This window comes from Tachypleus tridentatus, chromosome 3, assembly GCF_004210375.1.
Source record: "Tachypleus tridentatus isolate NWPU-2018 chromosome 3, ASM421037v1, whole genome shotgun sequence".
Lineage (NCBI taxonomy): Eukaryota > Metazoa > Arthropoda > Merostomata > Xiphosura > Limulidae > Tachypleus > Tachypleus tridentatus.
In genome coordinates, this window is record NC_134827.1 from 5429493 (window position 1) to 5447852 (window position 18360).

General features: G+C 34.6%; 1 protein-coding gene across 10 annotated transcripts in view; it reads right to left on the reverse strand.

Annotated features, from left to right (window-relative positions):
• Window positions 1-18058, reverse strand: part of LOC143246253 (uncharacterized) — a 94845-nt gene extending 76787 nt beyond the window's left edge. For 9 of the 10 annotated variants that reach the window (XM_076492669.1, XM_076492667.1, XM_076492668.1 and 6 more), the window contains exons 1-5: window positions 17901-18058; window positions 12643-12750; window positions 11858-12061; window positions 4942-5184; window positions 3833-3940 (exon numbers count right to left, since the gene is read on the reverse strand). In XM_076492669.1, coding sequence (XP_076348784.1) covers window positions 3833-3940; window positions 4942-5184; window positions 11858-12061; window positions 12643-12750; window positions 17901-17952 — 715 coding nt within the window. In that variant the 5' untranslated portion in view covers window positions 17953-18058. The remainder of the gene's footprint in view (window positions 1-3832; window positions 3941-4941; window positions 5185-11857; window positions 12062-12642; window positions 12751-17900) is intronic. The other variant, XM_076492666.1, reaches the window with a different exon arrangement.
• Window positions 18059-18360: the final 302 nt, after the last annotated feature.

Below are 18360 nucleotides of genomic sequence, written 5' to 3' on the forward strand. Positions count from 1 at the left end.
ATCTGATATGAGTAAAACTCTTTCTAGGCCTAGGCTGAATACGAATTTATCGGCGTTATCGTCGTGTGTACGTACTTCAACGCTGGATCATGCAAGAAGTACTGAAACAATAAAGAAAAGAAAGTATGATGAAAGGTGTATTGAATATGGTTTTACATGGACAAGTAATGAAGATGGACCTAGTGGGTTGTGTGTTGAATGTGATACAATGTTGAGTAACAGTAGTTTGCATACAGCAAAGTTAAAGCGGCATCTAGAAACCAAACACTCCCAATTTAAAAATCCGACTTCCGAGTATTTCAAAAGAAAGTGTTTGCAATGAAATGCAAGGAAAGCTACATTTCGTTCGTTTGCCCATCAGGACAACAAAGATGCTCTTATTGCTTCATATCGTGTTAGTTACAGTATTGCATAAGAAAGTGAAGTTCATTCAATTGCAGAAGATTTGATAAAACCATGCACAAAAGATTTGGTAAAGTGCACAACTGGTGAGAAATCTCTTAAAAGCATTAACTCTGTGTTTCTGTCTGAAAACTCGGTTTGTCAAGGAATCAAGGATATGTCAGCAAATTGTTTAACGGAGTTAATAAGGTGAGTAAAGGCGAGTCCAACTTTTTCCTTTCAAATGGATGAATCAACAGATGTCGCAGGTTATGGGATGTTGCTTGTTTTTTGTTCGCTATATTCACGAAGTTAGTTTTGAAGAAGACATGATAATTTGCAAACCTTTGCCTGCTCAAACAACAGGCCAAGAAATATTTAAACTGATCGATTATGTATGGACAAACATGTGATCCAATGGCAGCTTTACTCAAGTATTTGCACTGATGAGACTGCAGCTATGATTGGGAAATTTCTAGGTGCAATGGCACGCATAAAAAAAAACCGGAAATTGAGAGTGTCCACTTCATCGTCATGCACTTGCAATGAAACGAATGCCAGAAGACTTAAAAGAGGTGTTGGATGATGTTATAAAAATAGTTAATTTTATGAAATCAAAACAACTCGTTGCGAGAATTTTCAGTTTATTCTGTGAGGATATTGAAAGTTTGCATAAAAATTTGCTGCTTGATACTGAAGTTCAATGGCTTTATCAGGAAAAAGTGCTTTGTCGGTTTTACGAACTGCGTTAGGAATAAGTGCTGGATACATAAATACCTTTCCTTTCTGATGTATTTACCTATCTAAAAGAAGTAAATGCTACAATTTAGAGTGCCATGGTAACGTATTTCAAAGACCAGAGTAAAATGGAAGCGCTTCAACATAAGCAAAACTTTGGGGTGAATGTATACTTATGGAAGAACTTGAATGCTTCGAAAATCTCAGTGTTTTTTCACTCATGAATGTTATTTCCTTAAGTGAAGATGCAAACATTTCAGTCTTGCAGCACATATCTGGTTTGTGTACAACTATTAAGGATTAATTCCCTCCTTATTTAGAAAAATTACTGTGGATTCAAAATCTTTTTGTTGAGTCTGCAAATACCTACGATTTGCCTTTGAAAGAGAAAGAACAGTTTATAGAAATATCAACTGATTACACCCTAAAAACAAAATTTCAGCAGGAATATAAATTACAAAATTTTGGATTCAAATGGCCATGGAATACCCTGAAACAAGTAACAAAGCTTTGAAAATGTTGATGCGTTTTCCAACATGTCTTTGTGAGCAAACATTTTCACTCTATACAGCTACAAAGACCAAATTTAGAAACAGGCTAAATATTGAAGATGATTTGGGCTTACAGGTAACAACCATAACTCCAAATGTTGAATTACCTTGTGAACAAAAGCAAGCACATCCGAGCCACTAATAAATAAACAAGTACACTGTATTTTTACTGATGTAAATTTTGCAAGCAGAAATTTTTGAACAAGTGAATAGAAATAAGATTTTTTCTTTAAATATTAATATTTTTAATAAATTTATATTCTAAAAGCTTGAAGTAAACTTTATATGGTGTAAGAGACCGATTGTTTTTATTTTTAGTATATTTTTATTAAATCTCCAGAATGTTTTTTCCTTTTTGATGTAAAGCTCCGCAAGTCTAAAATGTTTGGGAACCTCTGAAATAGAGCATGACCGGATGTTGCGTCATGAACTGTAGCACCATGGTGAGATCATTGGATCGTTTTAAAATAATTAACTCAACCTCTGTAGTCTGTCCTAAATTTGAACCACTAGCAAAAAGCAAAAGAATGAAATTCACTTTATGGAACGCCTTGCATTTTTCATGTTTTTTTTAAACAATTGTCTTTATTATGAATTTATCGTGTTAAGATATGCCTACTACGTTACAGGCTGTTTTTGTACTTCTATCGCATTTTTATGGACAATATCGTTTCTTAAGTAATTATCGCTCAATAAAACCTAGATATGAATAAAACATAAAATACCTAGTTAACAGACACAAAGTTTAAAAACCAAGATTCTTACTTTCTAACTAATTGATTTTATTCTATGCTAGTATTTCAAATCAATTGTTCTAAAGGTTTCAATCACATTGTTGCAAAACCTTATAAATATATATTATTATTTTTGTTTGTTTGTTGAATTTCGCGCAAATCTACATGAGGGCTATCAACGCTATCCGTTTCTAACTTAGTAGCGTAAGACCAGAGGGAAGGCGGCTAGTCATCACCACCCACGCCAACTCTTGGGCTATCCTTTTACCAACGAACAGTGGGATTGATCATCACATTATAACGTCCCCATGGCTGAAAGGACGAGCATATTTGGCGTGACGGGGATTCGAACCCGCAAACCTTAGTTGCCCTTGTTGCTTCACAGTTTGTGTGCTTATTTGCACCTATATATTCAAGACGATTGTGGCGATACATGTCACAAAATGTACTGAAACATTAACCGCTACAAGTCAGTTATCAAATTGTTTTGGAACAGCCAGTAATCTATGGGGGAAAAAAAGTTAAATGTTTAAGACCATTGTATAATTTGTATATTATTTTTAAATTTTAAATAAGACCTATATTTATGTGTGTATTTAATCTTATTGCAAAGTAAAGTATTAAATTTGATACATATTTCATTTATTTATAATATTAAATATAGGACATTAGAATTACTAAACGTTAATAATAACAATGGCCGAGTGTAATACGCGTGGTACATGAAACGTTATTTCTGACAATTCTTCTTTAGTACCTAGTAATTCGCTGATCAGATCCAACCTTGTAATGGATTTAAAGGATCCAAGCTACTGTTACCAACAAGATTACCCAGTTGTTAATCCTGGGTAGAGTGGTCAGAGAGCCTTTACGAATTTTGTCTATTATTCATAATTAAAACTAATTATTAAGAATTTTAGGAACTATTTGGGTAGAAATTATTAAACAACTGTAAGTGCTAGAGAATGGGTGGGGGTGAAAATCACAAAGTATCTATATCTTATGCTCTGAGATGATTATATAAAGGCTCTCGACTCGTAATCTGTGGGTCACGGGTTGAAACCCCGTTACACCAAATATGCTCGTTCTTTTAACAGCGATTGCGTTTTTCGGTCAATCCCACTACTCTTTGCTAAAACAGTAATCAAAGAGTTGACAGTGGGTGGTGATGATTAACTATAATGTTACGGTTAATCCCTCTATTCTTTGCTAAAAGAATAGTCCAAGAGTTGACAGTGGGTGGTGATGACTAGCTACCTTCCCTCTAGTTTTACACTGCTAAATTAATTAGGGATGGCTAGTGCAAATAGCCTTCAGGTAGCTTTGCGCAAGATTCAAAAACAGACGAACGACTGTGTTGCTAAAGGTTCTGTGAAAAACAGATCGTTGTGAAAAAAAACCTTAACCACAAGCTTATTAGAAACATACCAGTTATACCTTCACCGTGGTTGAGAGGAGGGTCCCAATGGAGGTCAAGAACACGTGACAAAGTTCTGGACGCAGTGACTACTAAGTTTCTTGGAACAGATAATAGAGCTTAAAAAAACGAAAAGATCAATTTATTTTATTTATTAATATAAGTGTGTGTAACAATCGAAGCTAATTTAGGTATATAATCGAAACACAAAATAACTAAAAGAATTATCGTAATAAAATAATAAACAGGAACGATTTAAATATTAAATTTGTATTTCAATACGTGGCGCTTTTACAGCACTAAAAATTGTTCCTCAACCAACAACAGATCAATTATATTGCACAACAGAGTTTTTGCTTTTTGAACACTGTTGGGTGTTTCTTATAGATTTTTGGCTACTGATCACGAAAATCACATCCAAATTTGCCCATCAAGTACCGTTTCATCGAAATCTTCAGTTTTGCTACAATGGAAAAACGATATCAGGGCAACTGGAATCCGTCAATGCTTGCTGACTACTGTTATACATTGCAACGTGATGCACCAGACATTGAATACAAACGAAAATCAGAAACAAAACACTTTTAATTATGTTGAACTTAATAGCGTATTAGAAACATAAACGCAACTAAATACGTTATTGCCGGTAAACAGTTAACTGTCTATTTCTCAGAGTTCCTACGTGCTGAAGCAAAACCAAAACTATATTTGTGCATATCCACCAGGTACCTGTTACAATCAGCAAAAACCTTTCAGGAAGCAAAACTTTTTTAAAAAACTGTTGTGCAGTGAATTATTTCAGTCTTGGATTATTCTTAGCTAAAGACCAACATTAAAATTGAAATAAAAGCTTATTATCTGGAGCTTACTTTATTTATTTTTTTATATTATTAACATGCTTAAGGTGTTTTGGAATAAATGCTATAGTTTTGTCTCATGCCTAATTGCCATAGCTCGTATAACTATAATCGTCACAAATTTAAAAGAGTTGGCCATACACTTTCCTTTTTTTTGTGATCTTAATTTCTTGAAATTACTTTGGGTATCTTACTGTAAATGTGTATTTACTACAATAGTGGCCTCGTCTGATTAGTTACACACATACACAGTTTAGGTTTACCGTTATCTGTTTGATCTGGTTGAACCTCAGCGTGACCCTTTATACACCTTTCTTCACATTCCTCTTTAGTTTTGAAATTATTTTTGTTCCCTCTACAGCCTCCGTAGATAAATTCCTCACACTGTTGATGTCTAGAGTTGTAATAATAATTCCTCAAGTATGCTAAACACGGGCCAGAATCTTTTGGGAGGTTGCACTCGTCGTCTGAAGTCGTTACCTCACTTGTCGTGTGATCTCCTGAAACTTTATAATAATCACTTTAAGAATTTAACATCTTATGACAAGGTACTTGAATTTTCACTTTCAAATAAACTGAAAATGATCAGAGGGCAACAAGACAGACGATGCCCAAAATAAGTACTGAGCTTTAAACCCATTCAAGTTTCAAAAAGCGATTTTTTCTAGCTTTGTTTTATTGTATTTAAATGTTCTCTCAGATTACAAAGACATCAGCCCACACGGTACCCCGCTGGTAAAGCGGTAGTTCTACGGACTTACAATGCTAAAATCAGAGGTTCGATTCCCTTCAGTGGACTCAGCAGATAGCCCGATGTGGTTTTGCTATAAGAAAACACACACACACACCTTATTTACCGAGAACTTTTCGTGGCTACGCTTCTTGTCATACGTAACAGGTGTGTCGACTTGCTTTACTAGAAAATGAACTTGCCATCCTATTTCATCTCAAAACTAATAATTTCGAAAAAAATAATAATGGGAATTTCGAGATCAAACTTATCCTTGTTTGAAAATGATAATTAAATCTGAACAGAAAACGCTGCTTTTTTAAGAACTTAGTTGTAGATTACTTTACATTTACTGCAGTATTGATGTGATAATTTTTGTAGCTATTAAATTAAAAATAGTTTCATTCCTAACATTTTAAATATGGTAGTATAAATGGACGATAATTGAGGAATACATAACTTCCTTGTAAAGTATTATAGCATTGGATTCTTTGTTTAATGGACAAAACCTACAAATGTCGAGTTTTAAAATAAATTTCGTACTTCTAGAGATATTAAAAGGATATTTAGTATTTTATGCTGCGTTCTAACTAAAATGCTTAAAGATTTTTATATATAGATTGAATATTCAAAAATCTTGATTACTTAATACACAAATACAATGATGCGCAAATTTTACATATATCTATACATAAAAACATTTTTTTCTTGTGGCACGTTAAGCGAATTGTTCGCATCTTTACGCTTAAGTCGGGCCTCCCCACAGATATTTCAAAACTTATATCAAAACAGTTTGATCACGCGACATGTTATGGTTTGGTTTAGCTCTATGAATGCAGAGACACAGTCGTACTAGCTGTCTTATCCGTTTATGTTGCGGGGACGATACAGGAGGTAATATACCAACGCCGACCTCTTATGTAAATTCTGGGGATCATCAAGGATACATGCTAGGTTTAGTGAAAATTGATTCAGAGTTACGCCAATTAGAAGAGGACACACATATACATAATATTGTCAATTAATAATTTAGCTTATCTTTAATCTGCCGGACAATAAGTAAGAGCATGGGTGTCACCGACTCTGGGGGAGGGGGGTATAATAGGTGCTATTTTAGCAGAAGCATTGTAATCAAAGACCATTTCTTGTTAGTTTTCAAGAATATTTACAATCAGTTTCTCAATGATAACAATCATACAAGACAAGAATATATCTGCAACCAGGAATTCCTGTACCCATCAACCTCTGACAATTAACCTAAGAGAAAAACAATTTAAATGGCTTGTAAAATGCGACAGACGTCATACAGTGTCCCAGTTGAGCGAAATAGTACCTCAGAATTCTAGCATCTTTAAAACTACTAAATAAAATAAATAACGTATATCAACTGGAAACCACTCCGTAGTTCTTAAAAACAAATGGAAAGCATAGCTTTTGTAGTGCTAAGAGCAGTTGTTCCAAACTTTTCTTTCTGACAAAAAAAATTTATATCCAAAGTTCATATACCGTTAGGGGTATAAAGATTTAAAATCTGTGCTCGCTATTTTTAATCATGGCTCTCTCTGCTTACATTCCCCGCTGGGACAGCGGTAAGTCTGCGAATTTACAACGCTACAATCATGGGTTCGATTCTCCTCTGTGGACACAGCAGATGGCCCGATGTGGCTTTGCTATAAAACAACGCACACTTTCTGCTCAGGAAAAGAAGCGAATGAACAGCTTATGGTCCATATTATATAGCCTACTTGATACATAAATACAGTCTTAGCCAAAATGCTTGCATATTTTGTGACAAATAATATCGTTATTATTACGATGGCATACAAATACACTTAGCGTTGTCAAACTTGGAAACGCATGTTATATTAAACATCTATATATGTAATTTGTATAATGAGACAGATTCTATGGACATTATGAATGATTTGTTAGAACAACAACAACACCCAAAAAACCTGGCATGGCCAGGTGATTAAGAGGCTCGACTCGTAATCCGAGGATTGCGAGTTCGAATCCTGGTCGCACCAAACATACTCGCCCTTTTAGCCGTTGGGGCGTTATAATGCGACGGTCAATCCCACTATTTGTTGGTAAAAGAGTAGCCCAAGAGTTGGCGATGGGTGGTGATGACTAGCTGCCTTTCCTCTAGTCTTACACTGCTAAATTAGGGACGGCTAGCGCAGATAGCCCTGGGGTAGCTTTATGCAAAATTCAAAAACAAACAAAAAATTATTTGGCACCTGTAGAAAGATATGTAATTCAGCATTTTACCTGGTATAACAAACCCTTACCAAGATATATACAATGAGCAAATATAACAAAATATTATTATAAATAGCGTTTATAACCACATATCACTTCATATTGAACATTCAGTACGTGGTTAGCCCTCGTACTCTAATAACCTCCGTAATGCGACAATAAAGTTATTGATGTAATAAACCGTTAATTCATTCCAACTTGTCACTATAAGGTGCTGCAACTTGGCTACAGTATCTGGTTCAAGATCATGGTTAGCAGTTTTTCTACGCAGTTCTACTTGTCAGTTCTTAATAGGATTACAGTCTCGAGGTTTTATTGACCAGGGAAATCTCTGGTCGAGATAATCCTATACATTGACATTTCCGTGAGGGATATGAAGAGAAGTTTTCCACCATGATGAATAGCTGCCCACATATGTATTGCACCATTTGCTGTGTGTTATCTGTTTTGGGGGCAAACGACGAACACGAATCCTACTATCAGCTGTAACAAACTGTAATCAGAACTCATCAGTATACGCTGACGTGCTGTCTTGTAAAATAATTTTCTTTCGTCAATAATTCACTGTTCCTCTAAATACCCTAAAATGAATGTATTCCTGCAATTCCTGTCGTAAGGTTGCAAGAGTGATTTCGACCTTGACGTGTTAACCTGAATAAAACACGGCCATCACGGTTGATAGTAGTTTAGCGGCATCTAAAAGTAGACATTCTTGGCGACATGACTCTACACCAAGTACAGAGAAATTGTTTGAACAAATAGTTGATCTGTTGCGAAAAACATTATATCAAAAGCACACTGTTTGATACAAAACAGATATGTATGCATGAGCTGACGAACGGATGTTTAAACCAACTTATACAGACTAGAATAATAACTCGTAGTACGTATTTATACGATCATAAACTCCATTCCTTGTTACTACTCGAGTAATTGCTCAGTAATAACTACATGCATGTAGACAATAACATCAGTATAGATCAGTATGGATACATTTTGGCTAATACTGTAATTACTGTGGCTACGTAAATCAAAAACGTCTATTTCCATCGTCTTATTGAGAAAACGCAAATTCGTTAGGGAAAAATATAGACTATTATGAAGCCAAAATGAACTGAATTCGAATATTTGCAGTAATAATTTTGAATAGCTAAATTATGAATAAAGGCTGACATTTTACAAGGAGACTGGAAGACTTATAAATAAAACAGTGAACAAATTTGAAAGCTGGAAGTGTCTCGAACCAGTAAGTATTTAGCAGCCATGACCTTGGAAATTCGACAGACCTCCAAGAAGTTGTGTTCCAACAAACACTGTCAATAAGCTCTGCTACTACGCGCCAAGGATATTTAGATTGGGGTTTATATCCTTTTGTTATGATCTAGGATGGTCATGATCCAACAGAATTGTTGTACTCATCATGCGAAACACACCATTGTATCTGCTAAATGCTAAACAAATTATATGACCTGAAAACTGTAAGCGAGTGTGTGCGCATAACAGAACTTGAACATTTGCCAAGGAAAAATTTAAAAGCATACCTGTGATGAGCTTTCCACTATTTCATAATCACCTTCTAATAATTCCACATAATTGTTTTCAGGCATTAATACAATATTATAGTCCGTATTAGTTGTCATGCTAGGAGCTATTTATAGTGAAATATAAAGGGATCAAGTTTCCTCTTACAGCGAGGCTGACAAAGACCACAACCAATGATGTAGGTGTTGCAACTGTCAATAATATTGCACATTACCACAAACCAAGAAAAGACTTTGGAGCACGAAAAAATAATAAGTGCTTACATGTACTTGTTTAAGAATGATTGTAAAGAGTAATTTTGAAAATGAAATCATATTTTTTCTGAATAAAAATTAAATATAACGCTTCTCTTTCCCAATAAGGAACTGATTTGAATATACAGTACTTACTTATAGAGAAAATAGATCTAAGAAACATCATACACACAACGACAACTAACCAGCGAGCCTGGGGATCTTTACGTAACATTGCCTTTTTCTGGAATTTATATAGAATATTATATTAACAACTTTATATCTTTCGTCAGAACAGTTCATTGTTATACAGACTTAACCCAAAGTTACTCCAACCTGGTAGTAGAAAGTGAATGATAGCACCATCTGGGTATTGACACAGATACTCTGAGCCTTCTGGATATTCACCTGAGTTTGGTACATCCAATGGAGCAGTATGCCCCACAGACTTCTGGGTGTTATTACTACACTGATCTACCTTTAGTGTTATACCTTTTTCAGGTTTCTACCATTGGTGCTACACTATTTAGAATTATTTGTGTATTTCTTGCCTCCAGAACACCTTGTAACTGCACTAGGAACAAATACTTGTATTTTTTAGATATCCATGCAGATTTATAATCTATTATTCCGAAAATTATTCAGCTTTTCTCGCATCTCAGAAAAAGTAAATTGTAATGTCACCTGGGTAAATATAGAGCTTGTTCAAATGAATGTAATTATTGAAGCCAATCTTTATCTCATTACTACTGATACAATTAACAAACAAAAGGTCTGTTCAGTGTCACAGCTAGACTAGCACTTACGTTTTTCACATCTTGATAGTGTATAAAGACGTGTGTGTATCTGGACAACTATATCTTGTCCAGAGAAGGTTTAAATAGTGGTTTAGAAAATGAATAGGTATAGCTTTTAGATACACACACGTCTTTATACACTATCAAGATGTCATTTTAGCGGACGGTAAAAGCTAATGGTGTTTGAAACTACATCGCTCAACTGGTCGTGGTACAGGTTTGTTACATACAATTCTCATCTGGGCGTTTTGATGGTTTTGTTACCTACAATTTTCAGATGTTCATGATATGAGATTTGTTACCTATTATCTACAGCTCTCAACTAGGTCGTGGTATGAGTTCTCTTACCTACATCTCTCAACTAGGTCGTGATATGAGTTCTGTTACCTACAGCTCTCAACTAGGTCGTGATATGAGTTCTGTTACCTACAGCTCTCAACTAAATCGTGGTGTGGGTTTTGTTACCTACAGTTTTCTGTTGACTATTTTATGGGTCTTGTTACCACCTGTTTTCAAACGGTTCTTTTATGGATTTTGTTACTTACAGTTTCCAGATGGTTGTTTCGTGAGATTTGCTACCTACACCTCTCAACGAGGTCGTGGTATGAGTTCTGTTACCTACAGCTTTCAACTAGATCGTGGTGTGGGTTTTGTTACCTACAGTTTTCTGTTGACTGTTTTATGGATTTTGTTACTTACAGTTTCCAAATGGTTGTTTTATGAGATTTGTTACATTCAGTTCTCGACTTGTCATGGCATGTGTTTTGTCACCTGTTGTTAATTTATATGATTTTCTTTCATAAAGTTCCTTCTGGTTGTCTTTCTAACCTCTTTTTATACTGGCGTAACTCGATGCGTTAACTGTATTTCATTTAATGAAAAAGGTTGCGTGGCGGTGTGCGGGTTTACAAACAACAGTTTCTTATATTTATTCATTCGAGGTTTTAAAAACGTTACAATTAAATGTATAGGGAATGTACATGTGAAGCTTTCACAGACTGTCTTGAGTTAAGCCGAAGCGTTTGCGGAATATCCCGTGCTGAACCGAAGCTTTCACGGAATGTCCCCAGTACACCCGGAACTATCTCGAGAATATCAAATATAGAATTAATGTATCAAATTGTTCAAAAAATGAACTAGAGGAACATACAGTTAACCATGGCATGTCTAATGGTTTTATATTTTGGCATAATTACCTTAACATTTTGTCCATTACACAAAATATCAGATTTAACTTTAAACCTTATTATAATCTATTTACAATACAAAATTGTTATCCTTAACCGCGGCATAGCAGCTCATAAAACGGATCTGAGTTTTTCAGTATGTTTTTTTCAAGTACAAACTTTTAGCTCATAGGTCCGTCATCTCTTTTTACAGTTTGAGGTAGACTGAAAGAGATCCTGAGGAGTAATAAATCTGAATCGGGTATATGCTTCCTCCCACTCTTGGTATTATTGGGACATAAAAAATATAGCTAGTAGAAAGAGGGTAGAGAAAAACCGTCTTATCCTGCCTAAAAAATCACGCAGCTATTGAGGATTCCCTCTTGTTTATCATTAAATAGTGATCATTATCCACTGTGAAATAACTGTATTTTTTAGCGTCTACATACTTTCTTTTGTATCAAAAATAAAGTCGTCTGAGGGTGGTCCGGCGCCGTTTTTCCCACGAGCCTGTAAGCGAAACACATATCTGCTCTCAGAAGTAACCTGGTGAGGTTGTGGGACTGTGGCAAAGGTTTCGTTTCCCTTGGTTGTTTCTATCTCCCAACTTCCATGAGACCCTGGCGTATCGATTATGTAGTAGATTGTGTACCCTAAATAAAGCACAATGAATATAATGGATAAATATTTTTTGTCAACAGATGTACTCGAACAAGACTTTAATTCGAAAAATGGACTTTTAGGAAAAATGTTTTTATAAATAAGGATTTTGCAATATTATGTGTTTAGCACTAAGATCCAAAATCGATCTCATCCAAACTGTACTATCAAATTGCGATCTGCTAATGTGAAAATGCCCAAGTGAGATCATGATTTCATCAAACATTTCAACCACTGATCAATTTTATACGTCGATACTAATTTATATATATATATTACATTTAAATGATTCTGATTTGGCGATATTACTAATTTGTGCTTATTCCCAAGTTATTTATAATAAGAATTATCATTGCCATAAAAAATTAGTTTCGTAAAGGGTTCACACCCAGTAACTGTCATTAAATTTTAGATGTAGTTCACATGACTTAATAAGGAATGAACGTTTTATTAACAACTGCTTTCAGTGCAGAAGTTCATCATGCAACCAGAATTACAAGTTTTTGCAACAAGTGTGATACACGTGACCTGTTATAATTAATAAATTATCAAATTAAGTTGACCACATACGTACCAACTATATCATTGTCATGACTTAGAGGTGGGTCCCAGCGGAGCTCGAGAGAATGTGACAATGTACTGGATTCAGTGACCGCTAAATTCCTTGGGGCAGACAGAGTTACTAGAAGAAGTGAGTAAAAAAAGGTAGAAAAGAATTTTTAAAAATTAAATCGCTTATTTTATGACCAATTCGCCCATAATAACAATGTATAATAAAAATTCATTGCTCCATCTCACATTTATAATGCAAGCTTGAAAATATTTACAAAACAATATGAATTTATACACTATTTACCATTACTTATAGTGCACATTCTGATTACATTATGTTAATAAATTAACTATTAATAGCTGTAATTTGACAACTGCACCTTAGTTTTCATTATATGTTATTAGTATGATATAGTGTTTATCAGTGTTCAACGATGACTGCGTAAATGTCCATCTTACCAGTGGTACAAGATCGTGACCAGGAGCTCACTAGTGGTTAAGTAAATTGTCATCTGACAAGTGGTACGCAATATTGGCCAGTAATGAAAACCAGAAAGTAAAGGAATATCTTACCAGCGTATTACGCAGGAGTTAAGTTAAAGATTTAGGATTGTAAATGCACCTCTCACCTTTGTGACAGCCTAACACCAAGAATTCAAGACTGGTTACTGAAAATATCATCTTGAAATAATGATGCCTTTAAAATGGAACTCAGGACTGGCTATGTCAGTTTGTCTGACAAAAATGAAATGCTGGTAAGTGAAGCTTCAAACTGAGTTATGTCTTACAAGTATCTAATGCTGGCTAGAAGACCACAATTCTGATTATATCGGTATATGTCTTTAAGAGTGGCATATAGTAAGTGGATATCAAGACCGAATATGTTATATTACGTCTAGAAAGTATTATATGCTTTCAAGCGGAGTTCAATATTTATCATGCCAGTTTGCACCGTTCAAGTGTCGTGCTGGCAAGTGAGGCTGAATATTGAGCATGTCAGTTTATGTCTCGTAAGTTTGGCATGCCGGTTAGAAGATCTCAAGACTGTATATCAGTATATGTATTTAAGAATGACATGCTAAAAAGTGGATCTCATAATTGAATACGTTAGTTTACGTCTTGCAAATATGACATGTTAGCAAGTGGAGCAGGATACAGTGTATGCAAGTTTTCTTTTCCAAGCATAGCTTTCTAAAAAGTGAAGTTAAAGACTGGAAGTTAAATTTATATCCTACTTGTATTGGGTCAATAGATGTATGATGAAAAGATTAAATTATATATTACTAGCAAAAGTCCCGGATTATTAGATTGATAGTGTTGTATTCTAGACCCATTTTAGCATAAACGTATGAGTTATATACTTTTGTTAATAAGCAATATGACATGAAAGACATTGTTGGAACGTATTGTTACCAAACCTTACTGGCTTTTCTATATATTAAAAGTTGTTATATAAGGACCCACTTCTTTTCTACATGGCTTTTCGCTACCTTGTCTCATTGAAAAGACGCGCAGGCACGCATGCGCACGTGAATAAGATAAATAATACACAGGTTAACACCCTCAGGGTCCATTTAGTACGGGTACAAAATATCAGGTTTCTGGTTCTTTCTTATTGGAGCTATGGCAATCACATATTCACAGACACGCACATGCACACGCTCACACGTGTCTGTATGGCGGTCTGTGATTTCTATTTGTAATATAAGGAATCTCCTTTTGCTATATGTGGGTTTTCGCTAACTTACCTCATTAAAAAGATACGTATGCGCACACACACATAAATAACATAAGACGTAATGCCCAGGTGCACACTCTCAGGGTCTACTTAGTACGTGTACAAAATTTCAGGTTTCTAGGCTCTTTGATCTTAGGGGTATGATTGTCAGATTTTTTTTCTCTTGCTTACCTCACAAATAAATGTGCACGCATATGGTTAAGTAATAACACCCAAGTGCACACCCTCAGTTCTCACTTAGTATGTGTGCAAAATTTCAGGTTTCTAGGTTCTTTTCTGTTGGAATTATGGAAGCTGCGCACGCATGCACACACAGACACACCCTTTTATTATTTTAGATACATTTTTGCATAAGTGTATAATTTTATTTTTCCTATACTGATCCAAATAAATGACATTATAGCTTTATTTGACTAAATGTAAGTTATTGTGTAAATATTTTATAACTTTTAACACCTAAATTGGTTTGTCTCATATTAAACTTATTACCTGGGGGGTCTTATTTGATTTCCTTTCTCTATATTCTTTCAAAACACACATTAACACCAAGAATGTCTTTACGATTGCTTAATTTTGAATAATTCATTTCAACCCGAAGTGAGAACTGATGGAAAAACAGTCATTAAAAGTCTCTAGACTTTTTAATATGTTTTAGCAAAAGTATTTTTACACACACAACACATAATGTGATACTTGAAATAAAATCGCACGTAGTAAAATACATATGTTTATACATTGCTATAATAATGCTTCAACTGCTCAATACCTTTTGATTATTCGAATTTAATATTTGTAATATTCCTTTGAAAGCTCTACTCGGTCCAACCATGGCCTGGTGATTAGGTAATACGAGGGTCGCGGGTTCTAATTCCCGTCATACCAAACATTATCGCCCTTTCAGCCATGGTGGCGTTATAATGGTACGATCAATCCCACTATTCGTTGGTAAAAGAGTACATCCTAAGAGTTGGCGATGGGTGGTGATGATTAGCTGCCTTTTCATGAATCTTACACTGCAAAATTAGGGACAGCGAGCGCGGATGGCTCTCGTGTAACTTTGCGTGAAATTAGAAAAAAAAAAAAAACAAGCTCTGCGCACGAGCCTCTTAAAGTCTCAGTTCCTTGATCCTTTGAAGAAAAAAAAATGTAATTGCAATATTCATTTAATCAAGTTACCACTCAAACTGAAGGATGCACCTGTCAATGAGATCATTTATTTTCACAGTATTTTTATCACAGTTTATAGAATCGCGTTCGTGTTACGCATGATCAAGCGAGAGGAAGGAGATGTTGTTGAAAAAAAATTTTTTTTCTCTTTTCCGAAAGTGATATGTATCATTTCGGCGCAATTAGAAATGGATATTTTTACATCAGTGTAAACAAAATCTACCATTTTATCTTATACAAAACTGAAAAAAAAAGTTGACACATGTTGTGATATATTATTTCCATTTAATTCGTGCTGAAACTAATATACCTCTTATACATAAAATTATAAGTATTAGTTACGTGAAAATATCATATATGTGTTTGTCAAAAGAATTCAGGAGGTACATGATTGTCGTCAAATTAAGTAACGTAATGTCTTCGTGTGCGTGTGTTTTCATTTAGCAAAGCCACCGGGGGCTATCTGCTGAGTTCACCGAGTGGAATCGAACCCCTGATTTTAGGGTTGTAAATCCGTAGACTTACCGCTGAACTAGCGGGTGCTGATGCCTTCAGACTTACAAGACTAGAAACAGGGTTTTGATATCTGTGGTGGGCAGACCACAGATTGCCCATTGTGTAGCTTTGTGTTTTATTGCAAACAACAACAATTATCAAACTATCAAAATCTAAACATCTCTCATAAAACATAAATTTCTGTATAATGTGCGACTATTGGTGTGAAATGCTTAATTCAATTATAATAACATTTTTAGTTACTTTTTATTACAAATTGTTGCTAGCCTGTGAAAAAATATATTAATAAACATTTTCGTCTATTGCTTGTTGAAAATATTGTAGACAGTACTACAGCCTCATACGCTGCTTTCTTAGATATATTAAACTAGAATTTATTTTGTACATTAAACTAATGCGTAAATCAATACGTGTTTTATTGAAAGTGATTAAAAGGGCAATTTCTCATAAAATTAAATTCATAACTACTACACTTAGGAAGTCTTAATTTATTTATAGCATTTGCCTCGATAATTTCCGTATTTATTTTAATACAATATTTCCGTTGTGTCAGCTGTAACTTTACTAACTTCTGGGGTTTGATTCCTTGCAATGGGTCCCCTAGTGCCCAACAGTATGTCTATGGACTTACAGCGCTAGAAACTGGATTTCGATACCCCTAGTAGGCAGAGCACATAACTTCAAACAAACCTTGCAGTGGACAAAATGCAGATGACCTATTGCTTAGCGTTGTACTAAGGAAAACGATTTTAATATGGAGTTGTTTCTAGATGTTAACATTATAGAAATAATTTTTTTGGCTTTGTACCTACTATAAAATCGATTTTTCTATGTTTATCAAATAGTTTAAAAAATCAATTTATCATTGTACAGTTGTATAGTATGAAAATTGTTTAATGAAATTATTGAAGTTTTGAATTATTTATATTAGGAATTTCTATTCGTTCTAAACGCAATACTACACTATTATTATTATTCATGATGTTTCGGTTCCAATAATTAATTTAATCTCGGTGAATATTTAAAATCGATAAGTAAGGCAGGAGTTCATAATACTGAAGAAGACTTATGAAGGTCGAAGTGTTGTTAATACTCATACCAGCTATTCTGAGATGGATTTTTATTTCAAGTGGTTTTCTCGTCATCGAGAACACCAATCATTTGTTTATACAACAGCATTTCAAGACTGGATATGGTATGAAATTGTCTTACTCCATTTTGTTTCAATTGCTCGTCTCTGCTACTGTGTTTTTCTTATTGGTTGTTTCTGTTCTTTAGATGGGGAATTGTTACATTAGCAACCGTTATTGACATTTTTTTTACATTGCTTATGTTGTTAAACCATTAACTTGTTGGCAAAAAGTTCATATAAGAACTTACAAGATTTACCAGCCTGTAGGAGGTTTGAATTGCTAAAACTTGCGTTATTGAGTTAATCCTCTAGGAAAGTTGGTAAAATATTCGCCTTTACTGCGAGCAATTCGAATACAAATCTGACACCCGAATGAATCACCAAATATATTTGATATTGTTGCATTACGCTGCCCAATTAAAATAAATATTCAAATCTTCCGTATCTGTAAGTTAGATATATAAACATGGGAAACCTTATTTGTTTTCGGTTTAGCATAATAATTCTTTTAGTAGTTTATTTTAAAAGATTATATGGTCTCGCGCCTGTTAAAGAATAGCTATGCCTTAACAACCACTAAAATCATCACAGAATATAAATGTCCACACTACACTGTGCTTATTATGAAAATTTATAGAACATTATTGAATGCTTAAATAAAAATGGCAGATAATGTTTTGCTATAAGCTATACTTAAGTTAAGAATGCAACAGAAGGTAAGACTCACGTGCTATGGTTTGACATATTAAGCTGCATAGAATAAGTATACTAAACTTCATGTTCTTCTATGTCGAGACGTTTCTCCATCTAAGGTAGAACCACTGTCTATCATTAAGCTATATAGGGGGCGAGAGACAAAAACCACGTGATTACATCCGTTAGCCTTGTAGTAGTTGCCTTGTAGGAATGTGCTGGGCATTGGAATATCTCATTGACACAGCTATCAATAAGGTTTGCTCCCTTATTTAAGTAATTAATTAATTAAACGGGAACATTGGTGGATTTAAGAGAGGGTGCTAACCATCCTAGCTACCTCTCCCCCAGTCAGTCGATGTGGAAGTTGAGGGATAAGATATGACAGAAGCAAAAAAAAAAATCACAGGTTTCTAAGTAATGGTTCATTTATGATGACAACTTTGTTTTATACCATTGGAAACGGTCATGAAAACACTGAATATTTATACAAC